The 14,146-nt window shown below is 32.2% G+C and overlaps 1 protein-coding gene across 2 annotated transcripts in view; it reads right to left on the bottom strand.

Moving 5' to 3' along the window:
- LOC135217877 (uncharacterized) overlaps positions 1-14,146 on the bottom strand; it is a 106,488-nt gene that overhangs the window by 77,947 nt on the left and 14,395 nt on the right. Inside the window, exons 1-2 of one of the 2 annotated variants that reach the window (XM_064253899.1) lie at positions 9,310-9,556; positions 6,979-7,194 (exon numbers count right to left, since the gene is read on the bottom strand). In XM_064253899.1, coding sequence (XP_064109969.1) covers positions 6,979-7,194; positions 9,310-9,332 — 239 coding nt within the window. In that variant the 5' untranslated portion in view covers positions 9,333-9,556. Of the gene's footprint in view, positions 1-6,978; positions 7,195-9,309; positions 9,557-14,146 lie in introns of those variants that run through there. The other variant, XM_064253900.1, reaches the window with a different exon arrangement.

Below are 14,146 nucleotides of genomic sequence, written 5' to 3'. Positions count from 1 at the left end.
TTTATGTTATTGCAAATGTTTCCGTCTTGTAAACTCTCTCTCTCTCTCTCTCTCTCTCTCTCTCTCTCTCTCTCTCTCTTCTAGTTAATCAAGTTAACTCAAGCATTCCTGACTTTCAGAGGTACACGCCCATTCTGGTCGTATACTAGAGAGAGAGAGAGAGAGAGAGAGAGAGAGAGAGAGAGAGAGAGAGAGAAGGTAGGTAGGTGGGTCCGAAGGTGTAAAAGGAGGAAAATCTCAAAGCAGTTGCACCAAGAAGTAATTATTAGGAGAGGTGGAAAGCAAGGAGTTACAAGGATTAGGATGTCTCAAAGACCTGTTAGTCCATCCGAAAAGGAGACATCGTGTGCTCATTTATCTCTAGGAGTAGGTTTTACTGTTCTTTCACATTGTCCTAATGATTTTTTGTCAAGCTTTCTTTTAAACTCTTCCACACAGTTGCTATTTACAACTTCTGGTGGCAGTTTATTCCACGTGTCACATATCTTGTATGTAAAGAAGTTCTCACAGTGGGATGTGTTGTATCTCTTCAGTTCTAGTTTCCATCCATTATCTCTTTTTTCTGTTTTCGTTTAATGTAATAGATTACTGTCTACTTTTGTTATGCCTTTCAGTATTTTAAATGTTTCTATTAACTGTCGTCGCAATCGTCGTCTTTCTAAGAGATAATATGAAGGGACGTACAATAAAAGGAAGAGAGAGAGAGAGAGAGAGAGAGAGAGAGAGATGGAGATCAGCAGTATGTTTGTTTGTATGGTGTTTTTACGTTGCATGGAACCAGTGGTTATTCAGCAACGGGACCAACGGCTTTACGTGACTTCCGAACCACGTCGAGAGTGAACTTCTATCACCAGAAATACACATCTCTCACTCCTCAATGGAATGGCCAAGAATCGAACCGCGACCACCGAGGTGGGACGCAAACACCATACCAACCACGCCACTGAGGCGCTTGATCAACAGTATGTGACTAAGAGCGTTCTCTTATGGTAGCCCGAATTAGTCACGTGATAAATACCTTGTCTCGAAGGGACAATGGACCCGGAAATGAACATAACGCGTTTTTTTTTTTTTTTTGGCGTCTGGACAGAAGTATTTTCTATCAGAAATCTTCCAGTTGGGAAAAATTACTCAAGACAAGAGTATTTTTTTTTATAGAAATCTTCCAGTTGGGAAAAGTTTATTCAGGACAAATGTATTTTCTATCAGAAATCTTCCAGCTGGGAAAAATTACTTAGGACAAAAGTATTTTCTATTCGAAATCTTCCAGTTGGGTAAGAAACATTCAATAATTATTGATTCTGACTCGCTGGGGCTATGAAATACGCACAAAGAGTACCAGGAAAAATACTTGACATAAGAGGGAACATGTTTCTCTAAGAAAAATTGAAGGGGAGATTTAAAGATTTACATAAAGGGGTAAATAAAACTCTATACAAGAGGCAAATAGTGACATAGTTCCTCACTCAGTGAGTAAAATGCTTTTTTATGGAGAGGGTTGGTCATGGCTCAAGATTGAGGAGAAAAATGTTAATTTATATGAAAGGGAAAAATAATTGTTTATTCTAAGGGAACTTGAATTCTCTATATAAAGGCCATATTATTATTATTATTATTATTATTATTATTATTATTATTATTATTATTATTATTATTATTATTATTATTATTATTATTATTATTATTATTATTATTATTATTATTATTATTAAAAATAATTGTTTATTTTAAGGGAACTTGCATTGTTTATATAAAGGCCATATCATTATTATTATTATTATTATTATTATTATTATTATTATTATTATTATTATTATTATTATTATTATCAAACATAATTTCTTATTTTAAGGGAACTTGAATTGTTTATATAAATGCTATATTATTATTTTTTTCTCTCTCTATCACAGTCCTCTAATTTGACTGGGTGGTATTTATAGTGTGGGATTCCGGGTTGCATCCTGCCTCCTTAGGAGTCCATCACTTTTCTTACTATGTGCGCCGTTTCTAGGATCACACTCTTCTGCATCAGTCCTGGAGCAACTTCAGCCTCTAGTTTTTCCAGATTCCTTTTCAGGGATCTTGGGATCGTGCCTAGTGTTCCTATGAATATGGGTACAATTTCCACTGGCATATCCCATATCCTTATTTCTATTTTCAGGTCTTGATACTTATCCATATTTTCCCTCTCTTTCTCTTCAACTCTGGTGTCCCATGATATTGCGACATCAATGAGTGATACTTTCTTCTTGATTTTGTCAATCAGCGTCACGTCTGGTCTATTTGCACGTATCACCCTATCTGTTCTGATACAATAGTCCCAGACGATCTTTGCCTGATCATTTTCTATCACTCCTTCAGGTTGGTGTTCGTACCACTTATTACTGCAAGGTAACTATGTTTCTTGCACAGGCTCCAGTGTAGCGCTTTTGCTACTGAATTTTGCCTGTTTTTGTACTGGTTCTGTGCAAGTGCCGGACATTCGCTTGCTATGTGGTTTATGGTTTCATTTTTCGTATTGCACTTCCTACATATGGGAGAGATATTATCGTTCTTTGGACATATCTGGTTCTTAGGGCCTGATCTTGTGCCGCTGTTATCATGCCTTCAGTTTCCGTCTTGAGCTCTCCCCTCAGTAGCCATTGCCATGTGTCATCGCTGGCTAGTTCTTTAGTCTGTCTCATGTATTGTCCGTGCATTGGTTTGTTATGCCATTCCTCTGTTCTGCTTGTCTTTCTCCTGTCTGTATATTTCTGGGTCTTCGTCTACTTTTATCAGTCCTCCTTCCCATGCATGTTGCGAAGTTCTGCCTTCGTCCATTCGACTATTCCTGCGCTGTATCTGATTACTGGCACAGCCCATGTGTTTATGGCTTTTGTCATATTTCCGGCGTTGTGTTTTGACTTGAGTATCGCCTTGAGTCTCTGCATATATTCTTTCCTGATCGTGTCCTTCATCTCTTGATGTTTTATATCCCCTCCTTCCATTATTCCCAGGTATGTGTTTGATGTTGTTCCCATCTGTTAGCTTTATCTCTTCAGTCCTTGTTACTTTGCCCTTTTGTATGTTGACTAAGGCACATTTTTCTATTCCAAACTCCATCCTGATGTGCCCAGATACAATCCTTACAGTCTGGATTAGGGTATCTATTTCCTTGATGCTCTTACCATACAGCTTGATGTCGTCCATGAACATCAGATGGCTAATTCTGTTGCCTCTTTTCTTGAGTTGGTACCCAGCATCCATCTTCTGCAGTGCTTTTATTATTATTATTATTATTATTATTATTATTATTATTATTATTATTATTATTATTATTATTATTATTATTCAAAAGATGAACCCTATCCATATGGAACAAGCCCACCACAGGGGCCAGTGACTTGAAACACAAACTTCCAAAGAATAGTATGGTGCGCATCAGGAAGAAGTAACAGAAGGCAATGGAAAAACAGTTAAATAAAACAAATTAATAAAATATAAATAGATAGATAAATAAATAAATAAATAAATAAATAAATAAATAATAAATAAATAAATAAATAAATAAATAAATATAGATAAATAAATAAATAATAGATAAATAAATAAATAAATAAAATAAATAAATAAATAAATGGAAATGTAAGTAAAGTTAAAATCACATACTCCACGTGGAGTCTGTACTGAAAAAAAAATTCACCTAATTTGACCCAGGTACGAAAACCTTTCTCAGAAGGGCTCTAGGTGCGTGATGCCTTTTAATACGATGATTGCAATGCCCGTCTGTCTACGCAAGCTGATTACTGCTCTATTTTATGCTCCAGCTTATTTTCTCGGGCAGATCTCTTCGTGATAGCAAGGTAGGCAAGATATTCTTTCTAATCCCTTTTGTTTGCTTAATTTTGTACAAAATAGGAAAGGTTCGAGCATGCCTGTTCTATAAATGCACGCATGCACATTTGTATATATATATATATATATATATATATATATATATATATATATATATATATATATATATGACTGATAAAAATGTTCTGTTACAACAGAATTCCATTTAATAAAAAGGAGCCCATAAAAACGCCAAAATATAGAAAGAAAATACTTTATTACAGAGACTGCTGTCTCTCTCTACCTGAAGAGAGAGACAGCAGTCTCTGAAAATATACTACTTACTTTCTATATTTTGGCGTTTTCATGGGCTCCTTTTATTGTATATATATATATATATATTATCTATATATATATATATCTATATTTATATATATATATAGATATATATATATTAATTAGATACATATATATATATATATATATTATATATATCTATCTATTTATAGTATATATATATATATTATTATATCCTACATATATACTATATATATATATATATGATATATATATATATCATATATATCATATATATCTATATATATATATATATAATATATATATATAGTATATATAGTAGTCATTACATATATATATATTATATATATATATATATATCTATATAGATACTAGCTATATACGTATATATCTATCTATACTATCTATATATGGGATGGTAAAAAATGTGCTGTGAACAAACAGAGGTTTCCATCTAATAAAAGGAGCCCATAAAAACACCAAAATAGAGAAAAAGTACTATATTTCAGAGACTGCTGTCTCCCTCTTCAGGTAGATGAATGAGAAAAGTTTACAGAAAAGGTGGTATTTATACCAAGAGGTCCATCCACAAACAAGCCATTTTTAAGTCACCCCCGCTGATAATCTTCCTCTAATCTTCTTAAGGGTTGGTTGAATGAAGACGTTGTCGATCGTGTCCGAAATCCATCCTCCTTTTGGAGATGTTCATTTACCTGCCCTCTTTTCTTTTATTTAAGGCCGATTCCATCATTTGACTCTTGTACCGGCAGTTGCTGCTATAAATTACACGTGACAAATTCCAGTTTATTCTATGGTTATGTTCATTTATATGGTTGAAAAATAGCCGAGTTCTGTGTCCATACCTAACTGACCGTTTGTGTTGTATTAATCTCTGGGGAAGGGATTTACCTGTAAATCCGATGTAAGATTGGTCACAGTCCTGGCATGGGATTTCGTATACCCCAGAGTCCTTTGGAGATGTCTTTTGTTGGACGTTAATCAGGGATTTGGGCTTAAGGTGTTTGGGTAAGTAAATACAAAAGGGTTCGATTTTCCGAGGGGGTTTGGTTATTCTTCTTAATCGTGTCCAGGTGGGGAATTATTATTTTATTGTTGGGTGTATCTCTGGTCTTGTCTTTAGGGGGTCGGTAGAAAATTACGTTAGCTTTGTGAATTGCTTTCTCAATTATATGGTCAGGATATTTTAAGACGAAAGTTGCTTGCGAATTAGTTCAAATTCTTTTTCCAGGAATTCTGGGGAACAAATTCGTAAGGCTCTTAAGAACAAGTTACTAGCTACACCTACTTTAGCTATCATGACATTTCTATCAAAATAGGTGTAGCTAGTAACTTGTTCTTAAGAGCCTTACGAATTTGTTCCCCAGAATTTCCTGGAAAAAGAATTTGAACTAATTCGCAAGCAACTTTCGTCTTTAAAATATCCTGACCATATAATTGAGAAAGCAATTCACAAAGCTAACGTAATTTTCTACCGACCCCCTAAAGACAAGACCGAGATACACCCAACAATAAAATAATAATTCCCCACCTGGACACGATTAAGAGAATAACCAACCCCCTCGGAAAATCGAACCCTTTTGTATTTACTTACCCAAACACCTTAGCCAAATCCCTGATTAACGTCCAACAAAAGACATCTCCAAAGGACTCTGGGGTATACGAAATCCCATGCCAGGACTGTGACCAATCTTACATCGGATTTACAGGTAAATCCCTTCCCCAGAGATTAATACAACACAAATGGTCAGTTAGGTATGGACAACAGAACTCGGCTATTTTCAACCATATAAATGAACATAACCATAGAATAAACTGGAATTTGTCACGTGTAATTTATAGCAGCAACTGCCGGTACAAGAGTCAAATGATGGAATCGGCCTTAATAAAAGAGAGGCAGGTAATGACATCTCAAAAGGAGGATGGATTTCGGACACGATCGACAACGTCTTCATTCAACCAACCCTTAAGAAGATTAGAGGAAGATTATCAGCGGGGGTGACTTAAAATGGCTTGTTTGTGGATGGACCTCTTGGTATAAATACCACCTTTTCTGTAAACTTTTCTCATTCATTATACCTGAACGAGGGAGACAGCAGTTCTCTGAAATATAGTACTTTTTCTCTATTTTGGTGTTTTTATGGGCTCCTTTTATTAGATATATATATATATATATATATATATATATATATATATATATATATAATATATATATACATATATATATATATTATATATCATATATATATATATATATATATATATATATATATATATATATATATATATATATGTATAATATATATATATATATATATATATATATATATATATATATATATATATATATATATATATATATATATATATATATATATATATATATATATATATATATATATATATATAGAGTATGTTATATATATATGTATATATATAAATAAATATATATATATATATATATATATATATATAATATATTATATATATATATATAATATACTATATATATATATGTTATATATATATATGTATATCTATATATATACCTATATATATATATATATATATATATATATATGTATATATATATATATATATATATATATATATATTATATTTATTTGTATATAATATAATTACATATACATATATTATATATATTATAATTAAATTTTTTGACAGAATAACATTCTCAACCTTTTTCCTTCTACCTACAGATACAGACAATCACAATCATGTTATACATACTTGTTGCTTCTCTCTCTCTCTCTCTCTCAGCGCCACCACAAATCACGACCTTTTAAAGAAAAATCTCTTAAAACTCACCAAATAAGGTCGTCCTTGACGGGGTCTTTGGAGTAGACGCAGAATTTGTTCTTGGAGCAATGAGGAGGAACTCGACGCTTGGCCTTGACGTGTCTGTCCCACTTGAGCTTGTCCAGATAAGCCTCCAGATCGAACCTGGAACCCTTCATTTTCCTCCTCGGTTTCTCCCTCTGTCTTCTGCTGCTGCTGCCTGGTGTTGTCAGTCTGGTCTTCGAGCTGAGAGGAAAAAAAAAAAAGAAAAAGAAAAAAGAAAAAAATAGAGACTTTGAATTTCGTCTTTAAATTGTTTCGTCGTTCGTTTGAATTCGTCTACATCAAGATTGCTTTTTTTTTTTTTTTTATTGCAAATAGCTTTTCAAGAAGTTATATTGAGTTGACTTATTTCCTGCCTAAATAATTCAATTTTCTGTTTCTTGTTGTAAAAAAAAAAAATGATTCATTGACTTTTATCTTTAAATTATGTTTTCGTTTGAATTCGTCTACATCAAGATTTTTTTTATTGCAAAGAGTTTTTCAAGAAGTTATATTCAGAGAAAAAAAAAAAAAAAAAAGATACTTTGACTTTTATCATTAAATTGTTTCGTTCGTTTGAATTTGTCTACATCAAGATTTTTTCTTATCACAAATAGTTTTTAAAGAAGTTATATTCAGTTGACTTATTTCCTGCCTCAATAATTCTATTTTCTGTTTCTTGTTGTATAAAAAAAAGATAAAAAAACGAGACTAACTTTTGTCCTTAAATCGTGTCATTCTTTCTGATTCGCCTACATCAAGATTTTTTTCCCCATTACAAATAGTTTTTCAAGAAGTTATATTCGGTTGACTTATTTCCTGCCTCAATAATTCTGTTTCCTATTTCTTGTAGTAAAGCATTATTTTTTGTTGAAGATTCAGTTGTTGGTTGTACATTGGTAATAATCCTTAGAAAATCATAATCTTCGTCATATCAGTTGTATTCTTTTTTTTCTTTATTCTCACTGGTTTGTGAATCTGTTATTTGAAAATAAAATTCAAGAAAATTATGGCCAACGTGAAATCACATGCAATCATTGTATTTTGAAAATCCTTGAATGGTTTGCAACACAGTGCAAATTTCAAATGTCAGCAAAATGATGACCTTCTTGAAATCAAGTGTATTCCCAAATTTTTAAAATCGTTTTGCAAAAAAAATTAACTGGATTCTCAAAATGTTCTGACTGGTTTCTGGATATTCTCAAAAATGTAAAATATTAACTATATTTTCGAAATGTTTTATTTTTGTGTGAATCTTTGCTATTTTAAAAAATGTGACATCGCAACATTCATAAAATCAATTTTATTATCGAAAGTTTTAACTGGGTTGTAAAATTGATATTTTCAATTATTTAAAAAAAAAATGAATGAAATCAATTATATTCTCAAAAATATTTTTAATTGATTGTGAATCTATTTTAAAAATGGCAAAAAATTATTTTCATAATATTAACTATAATTTCAAATTTTTTGAGTTGTTTGTGAATCTGGGATATTTTCAAGTGTCAAAAATACTTATTCGTGAAATCAACTATACTCTCAAAAAATGTCTGAGTTGCTTGTGAATTTGTGTTATTTTAAAAAAGTAAAAAAAATAATTTTTAATGTAAACTATATTCTAACAATATTTTGAGTGGTTTGTAAAAAGTCAACAAAATTATAACTTCCATTAAATGAACTGTATTAAAAAAACTTTTTATTGCTTAACGTTTCTGTATTTTCAGTAATTTCAACAAAAGTATGACTTTCATGAAATCAACTGTATTCTTATTTTAAAATAAGTACAAAAAATAATTTTTTTCATGTAAACTATATTCTCACAAATGTTTTAGTGCTTTGTAAAAAGTCAACTAAATTATAACTTCCATTAAATGAACTGCATTAAAAAACGTTTTACTATTTGACTAATCTGTATTTTCAGTAATTTCAACAAAAGTATGACTGTCATGAAATTAACTGCGTTCTCAATATTTTCCTGGGTTGTTTGTCAACTTCACCTGTTTGTGAGATCTATGATGCTGTGTCCATTAAGCCAACGCTAATACGTATACAGCAAAACATTTTCAAGTGATTAAACATTAATGAGCCAATCAAAACCTTTGTTAATTAATTATCTCAGATTATTTTTCTTATCTGACTCCTTTTGGAGACTTGATCATTACCTGTAAGGAACATAAACCGCATCCTGTGAAATCAAGTATTAAAAAATTAACCAAAAACCTGTCTGCAAATTTTAACTCATTCTATTTGTTTGTGAATTCACATGGAAGCTCGACTGTGATCTGTACAAACATAACAGTACACCCTGTTATATCATACCTTTGTTTGTGGGGAGTGTTCATTGTGAGACGGTGTGGTGTTCAAAAGTGCCCTGAGAGTTATTCCTTAGTCAAAATCCTTTATTTTGTCTGTGGATGACAAGAAAACAAAAGAGGTTTCATGCGTGTTTATCTTCGTGTCCTGTTGCTTATAGCATGACATTGCTATGGATAGTTGCTTCTTGTACGTGTATAATTATTTCTTTTGGCAAGATGAAAGGGACTTTGTTCTATGTTTAAAACTTAAAGTTAATCTTGTTGTGTCGAGGTAGTTGCTGTAAACAGTTGCTGTACAATTAAATTTGGATTGAAATCTAAAAATTTACGCCAAACGCCAAGCTCTGGGACCTACGAGCTCATTCGGGGAAATTGAACCCTAAAGAGGTTTGAAAGGTGTAACAGGAGAAAAACCTCGCCGTTGCATTGGAAAATAATTGTTAGGAGAGAGTGAAGAGTGGGATGGAAGAAAGGAAATACGAACGGAGGTATAGTAAAAGGAATGAAAAGCGCTGCAGCTACGAAACACCTAAGTAACGAGTACAGCGCACGGCGCGAGGTGCATTGATGGCAGTACCTCTCTACGGTGCTATACAATTCAGTCAGTTCATCCAACAATGAAAGAGATGTGAAAACCTGTAAACAATTAAGATGAAGTTAAAGGCATATCTGTTTATAAACAGTAGTGAGTCAGCAGTTATATACAAAAAAAGATTTTTAACTGATGGGTCCCACCATATGGGCCACAAAGGGTCCCACCAGATGGGCCACAAAAAGGCCTGAGAGAAGGGCTACCAAAAATAACATTAAAGGATTATGAAAATGAACACCATAATATTCTTTGGAAGCTTGAATTTCAAGTCAGTAGTCCCTCTGGTGGGCTTGTTCAATATGAATAGGGTTCACCTTCTGAATGATAATAATAATAATAATAATAATAATAATAATAATAATAATAATAATAATAATAATAATAATAGTAATAATGATAATAATAATAATAATAATATAATCAATAATAATAATAATAATAATAATAATAAATTAAAAATAATAATAATAATGTTCTAAGGGGTCCACAATAATAAAAATGTTAAAAGTTCGTGAATAATTTATAAGTACTTTTTAAAAACTTTTGAACCCTTCCCTGGGTTCATCTTTTTGGACTGAAGGTGAACCCAGGGAACTTTTAACATTTTTATTATTGTGGAACATTGTATATACTACCGTGATAGAGAGTTTTTTCCCAAATAATAATAATAATAATAATAATAATAATAATAATAATAATAATAATAATAAATAATATAATAATAATAATAATAATAATAATAATAATAATAATAATAATAATAATAATAATAATACTTAACAGACTATTATTAGAAAAGTATATAAAATAATGAGAGGCTAATATCAAAAGTCATACTCACCTGTAGAAAAGGATCCATATAATTATTTTGTGGAAAAAAGCATTCCCATTCAACTCGGGAACTTAATATTGTGTGGAATAAATTTCAATTTATTCAGGGAATAAATTGTAAGTTTTTGGAATAAATTCCTTTGCTAAGGACGCGCAAAGGGGGTGGAGAAGATTTTTTTTTTTTATTCAATCCTTAAAACCTAACCGAACAAAATTATTTTATGGAAAGGAAAACCTAGCAGTTTTCGGGAATAAATTTCATGGAAAAAAATTTCCATAATGAGTGACATCCTATGATGATAAAACCTACAGCAGTTTAAAAAAAAATAAATTTCATCATGATATTGGAAAATTATCTCAGAATTTTTAAAGACTAAATTTTAGGGAATTATAAAAAGTTATCCAATTTCATCCAACGAATTTATTTGAGGAATAAATTCCATTTGACTGTACTGAAAACCTTAAAAATTTATGGAATACATTTCTTGATTCCCGGGTAGGCCTTAGGATTATTGGAATCAATTCTATTTTGTCCTTATATTAATTAAATCAAATAAAAAATAAATAAGTATATCAATAAATGCATAAATATAGAATTTAAACCAAACTTATCACAGTAGTTCTGGCGAAAGTGTGTATTACGCAACAAGAGAGAGAGGAGAGAGAGAGAGAGAGAGAGAAGAAAAAACAATCGCGCGCACAGACACACCAGAAAAATAAACAATAGCGTGGCAATCATCGCCAGGTTAATCTTCGTATAACTGTCTACAGGTCGCTCTGTTTGCAGTCTGCCGTAGAAATCCAGCCTAGATACGCATAAAAAAAAGAGAGAGACTCTAAACTGTGGATTAAGGCGCCTATAACGTGATTCATTTCCTCTAAAACCACGTAATTTACGATTTCCGTTTTTTCCCCCTTTCACAGTATTTATTTTTTTGTTCTGGTTGTATAATAACTTGATCACGCTTGTGTCTCGGACACGCTAAGTCTTTCCAAGGCTTCTGAGGAAGTCTCTTCGTGGGCAATTGCTCGCTGACTGTTTGTCTAGGCCAAAGGACAGGCGCTGGGACCTACGAATCCATTCGGCGCTGAAAGAGAGAGTGGCACCTATAGTAGATTCATATCAGCCGTGCATTTGATGTCTAGGCCAGTCCCTTACGACGCTCCTGATTGGCTGCTGATAAGCCAATGACAGGGCTGGAAACTCTCAGTCTCTCTCTCATAGGCAGGATGTATGTTCCAATTCTCCCGAGGGATGCTTTTGAAAGACGTATCCCTCAGGAAAGGTGGAATATACATCCTGCCTATGTGAACTCTTGAGAGAGACAGTTTCCAGCCCCCGTGATTGGCTTATCAACAGCCAATCAGGAGCGTCGTAAGGGACTGGTCTAGACTTAAGATGCACCGGTAATGTGAATCTACTGTAGAAGGTCTGACAGGCGTAACAGGAGGAAAACCTCGCAGTTGCACTATGAAACAATTGTTAGAGAGGGTAGAAAGTCAGATGGAAGAAAGAGAATATGATTGCACTATGTGCAAATAATATATTACGTAACTATAAAGAAGCAGGAACAATTCACAACGAAACTATGGGACCCCACAAATGCTTCTCTCAACCAGTCACGAATGCCATTAGCCAAAACCACTTACATAACTGACAATGGCTTAAATGCGCAGATAATGGAACAATTATAAATCTTAGGAAGAGGCTGCTGTTTTCGCTGGTGAATCTTAGGCAGTTCTTGGAATGGAATGGAATGGAATAGAGAGCTTAGGCCGGCGTTTCTAATGTATAAAGTCCTACGGTAACTTACACCGAAATTCATTCTCTTATATGCAATTTGTCTCTGTCTAGTTCATTGTTCAAAGTGATTCAAACACGTGCATATAACCAACAAAAAAAATTCGATATACAGAATTATATATATATATATATATATATATATATATATATATATACTATATATATATATATATATATTATATAATTATATATATATAGTCAGATTATACATACACACACATATATATATTATATATCACTGGTAAAATTTTCTGTTACAACAGAATTCCACCTAATAAAAGGAGCCATGTTATTTCCTTTTTATGGGTTCCTTTTATGACATATATATATATATATATATATATATATATATATATATATATATATATATATATATATATATATATATATATATATAATATATATATATATATATATATATATCTATAATATATATATATATATATATATATATATATATGGCAAAGAGGAACTAAAAGTCAAAAGGATCAGAGAATTCTCAAAATCATTTGGGGTGGGTTTTCTTTCTTTTTTTTTTTTCCATTTACAGTTAGACAGGAATAAATCTGCTATCTTGGCGGAATAAAACAACAAATTTTTAATTTCTGCCTGTTAAAGTAAGTAGCCTTCAAGATTCAAGCAAAACAAAAGCAGGGTGAAGGGCATTAGCTCCGAGAGTAGAAGGAATAAATCAATAAATGGCGGGAAAACGTAAACCCAAGAGTAGCATTCCACAAATGTTTCGGTAGACAACGAAGCCTCCTTGCCCTCACTCTACCAAGCAAATGATTCTGGTAATGTTTCTCAAGCACGCACTATAACTATCAATATCGCTAGCCTGACGATAAATCTTTTAACAACAATTTTTGCCGAAATTGGATTTTGCTTTTGCGTGACGCTTGTTGAGGTTTGGTAATGATTTCTGTAACGCCTCGGGGAATTCGTAGAGTGACATGTAGTCTGCAATATACGTAGTGCCTCTGGTCAGTAACTCTACGAAGAATGGCACGTTCACGAGGTCTGTAAGGTGGTATGGTCCTGTTCAGCGGGTCTGTGAGGTGGCGAGGCCCCGTTCAGAGGGTCTGCGAGCTGGAACAGCCTCGTTCAGTCTATCTGAGGTAGAATGGACTCGTTCAGTGGCTCAATGAGCTGGAAATGTCCCCCTTTAAATTGGTACTATGAAGTATGTAAGGTTAATGGTCACGTCCAGTAGGTCTGCGAGAAAAAAAAAAAAAAAAAAAAAAAAAAAAAAAAAAAAAAAAAAAAATATAAAATAAAAAAAAAAAATATATATATATATATATATATATATATATATATATATATATATATATATATAATATATATATATATATATTATAATATATTATAATTTTTTTTCCTATATATATATTTACATGTAAGTGAACAATCCTGAGAAAGAGAGAGAGAGAGAGAGAGAGAGAGAGAGAGAGAGAGAGAGAGAGAGAGAGAGAGAGAGTCTCCGAAATAAATATGTGCAAGCATAGTCCATCATCGAAAGCTATTCAGATCAGTTCTCCTCGGCTTTAATTCCGTATTATATCCAGTTATATATGAGAGCATCAGCGAGGAATATTATTTTCCCGGGAGAAA

This window comes from Macrobrachium nipponense, chromosome 9 (assembly GCF_015104395.2).
Source record: "Macrobrachium nipponense isolate FS-2020 chromosome 9, ASM1510439v2, whole genome shotgun sequence".
NCBI lineage: Eukaryota > Metazoa > Arthropoda > Malacostraca > Decapoda > Palaemonidae > Macrobrachium > Macrobrachium nipponense.
Note: the sequence above shows the minus strand (reverse complement) of the source record. Positions and strands in the feature narration are given on the sequence as shown.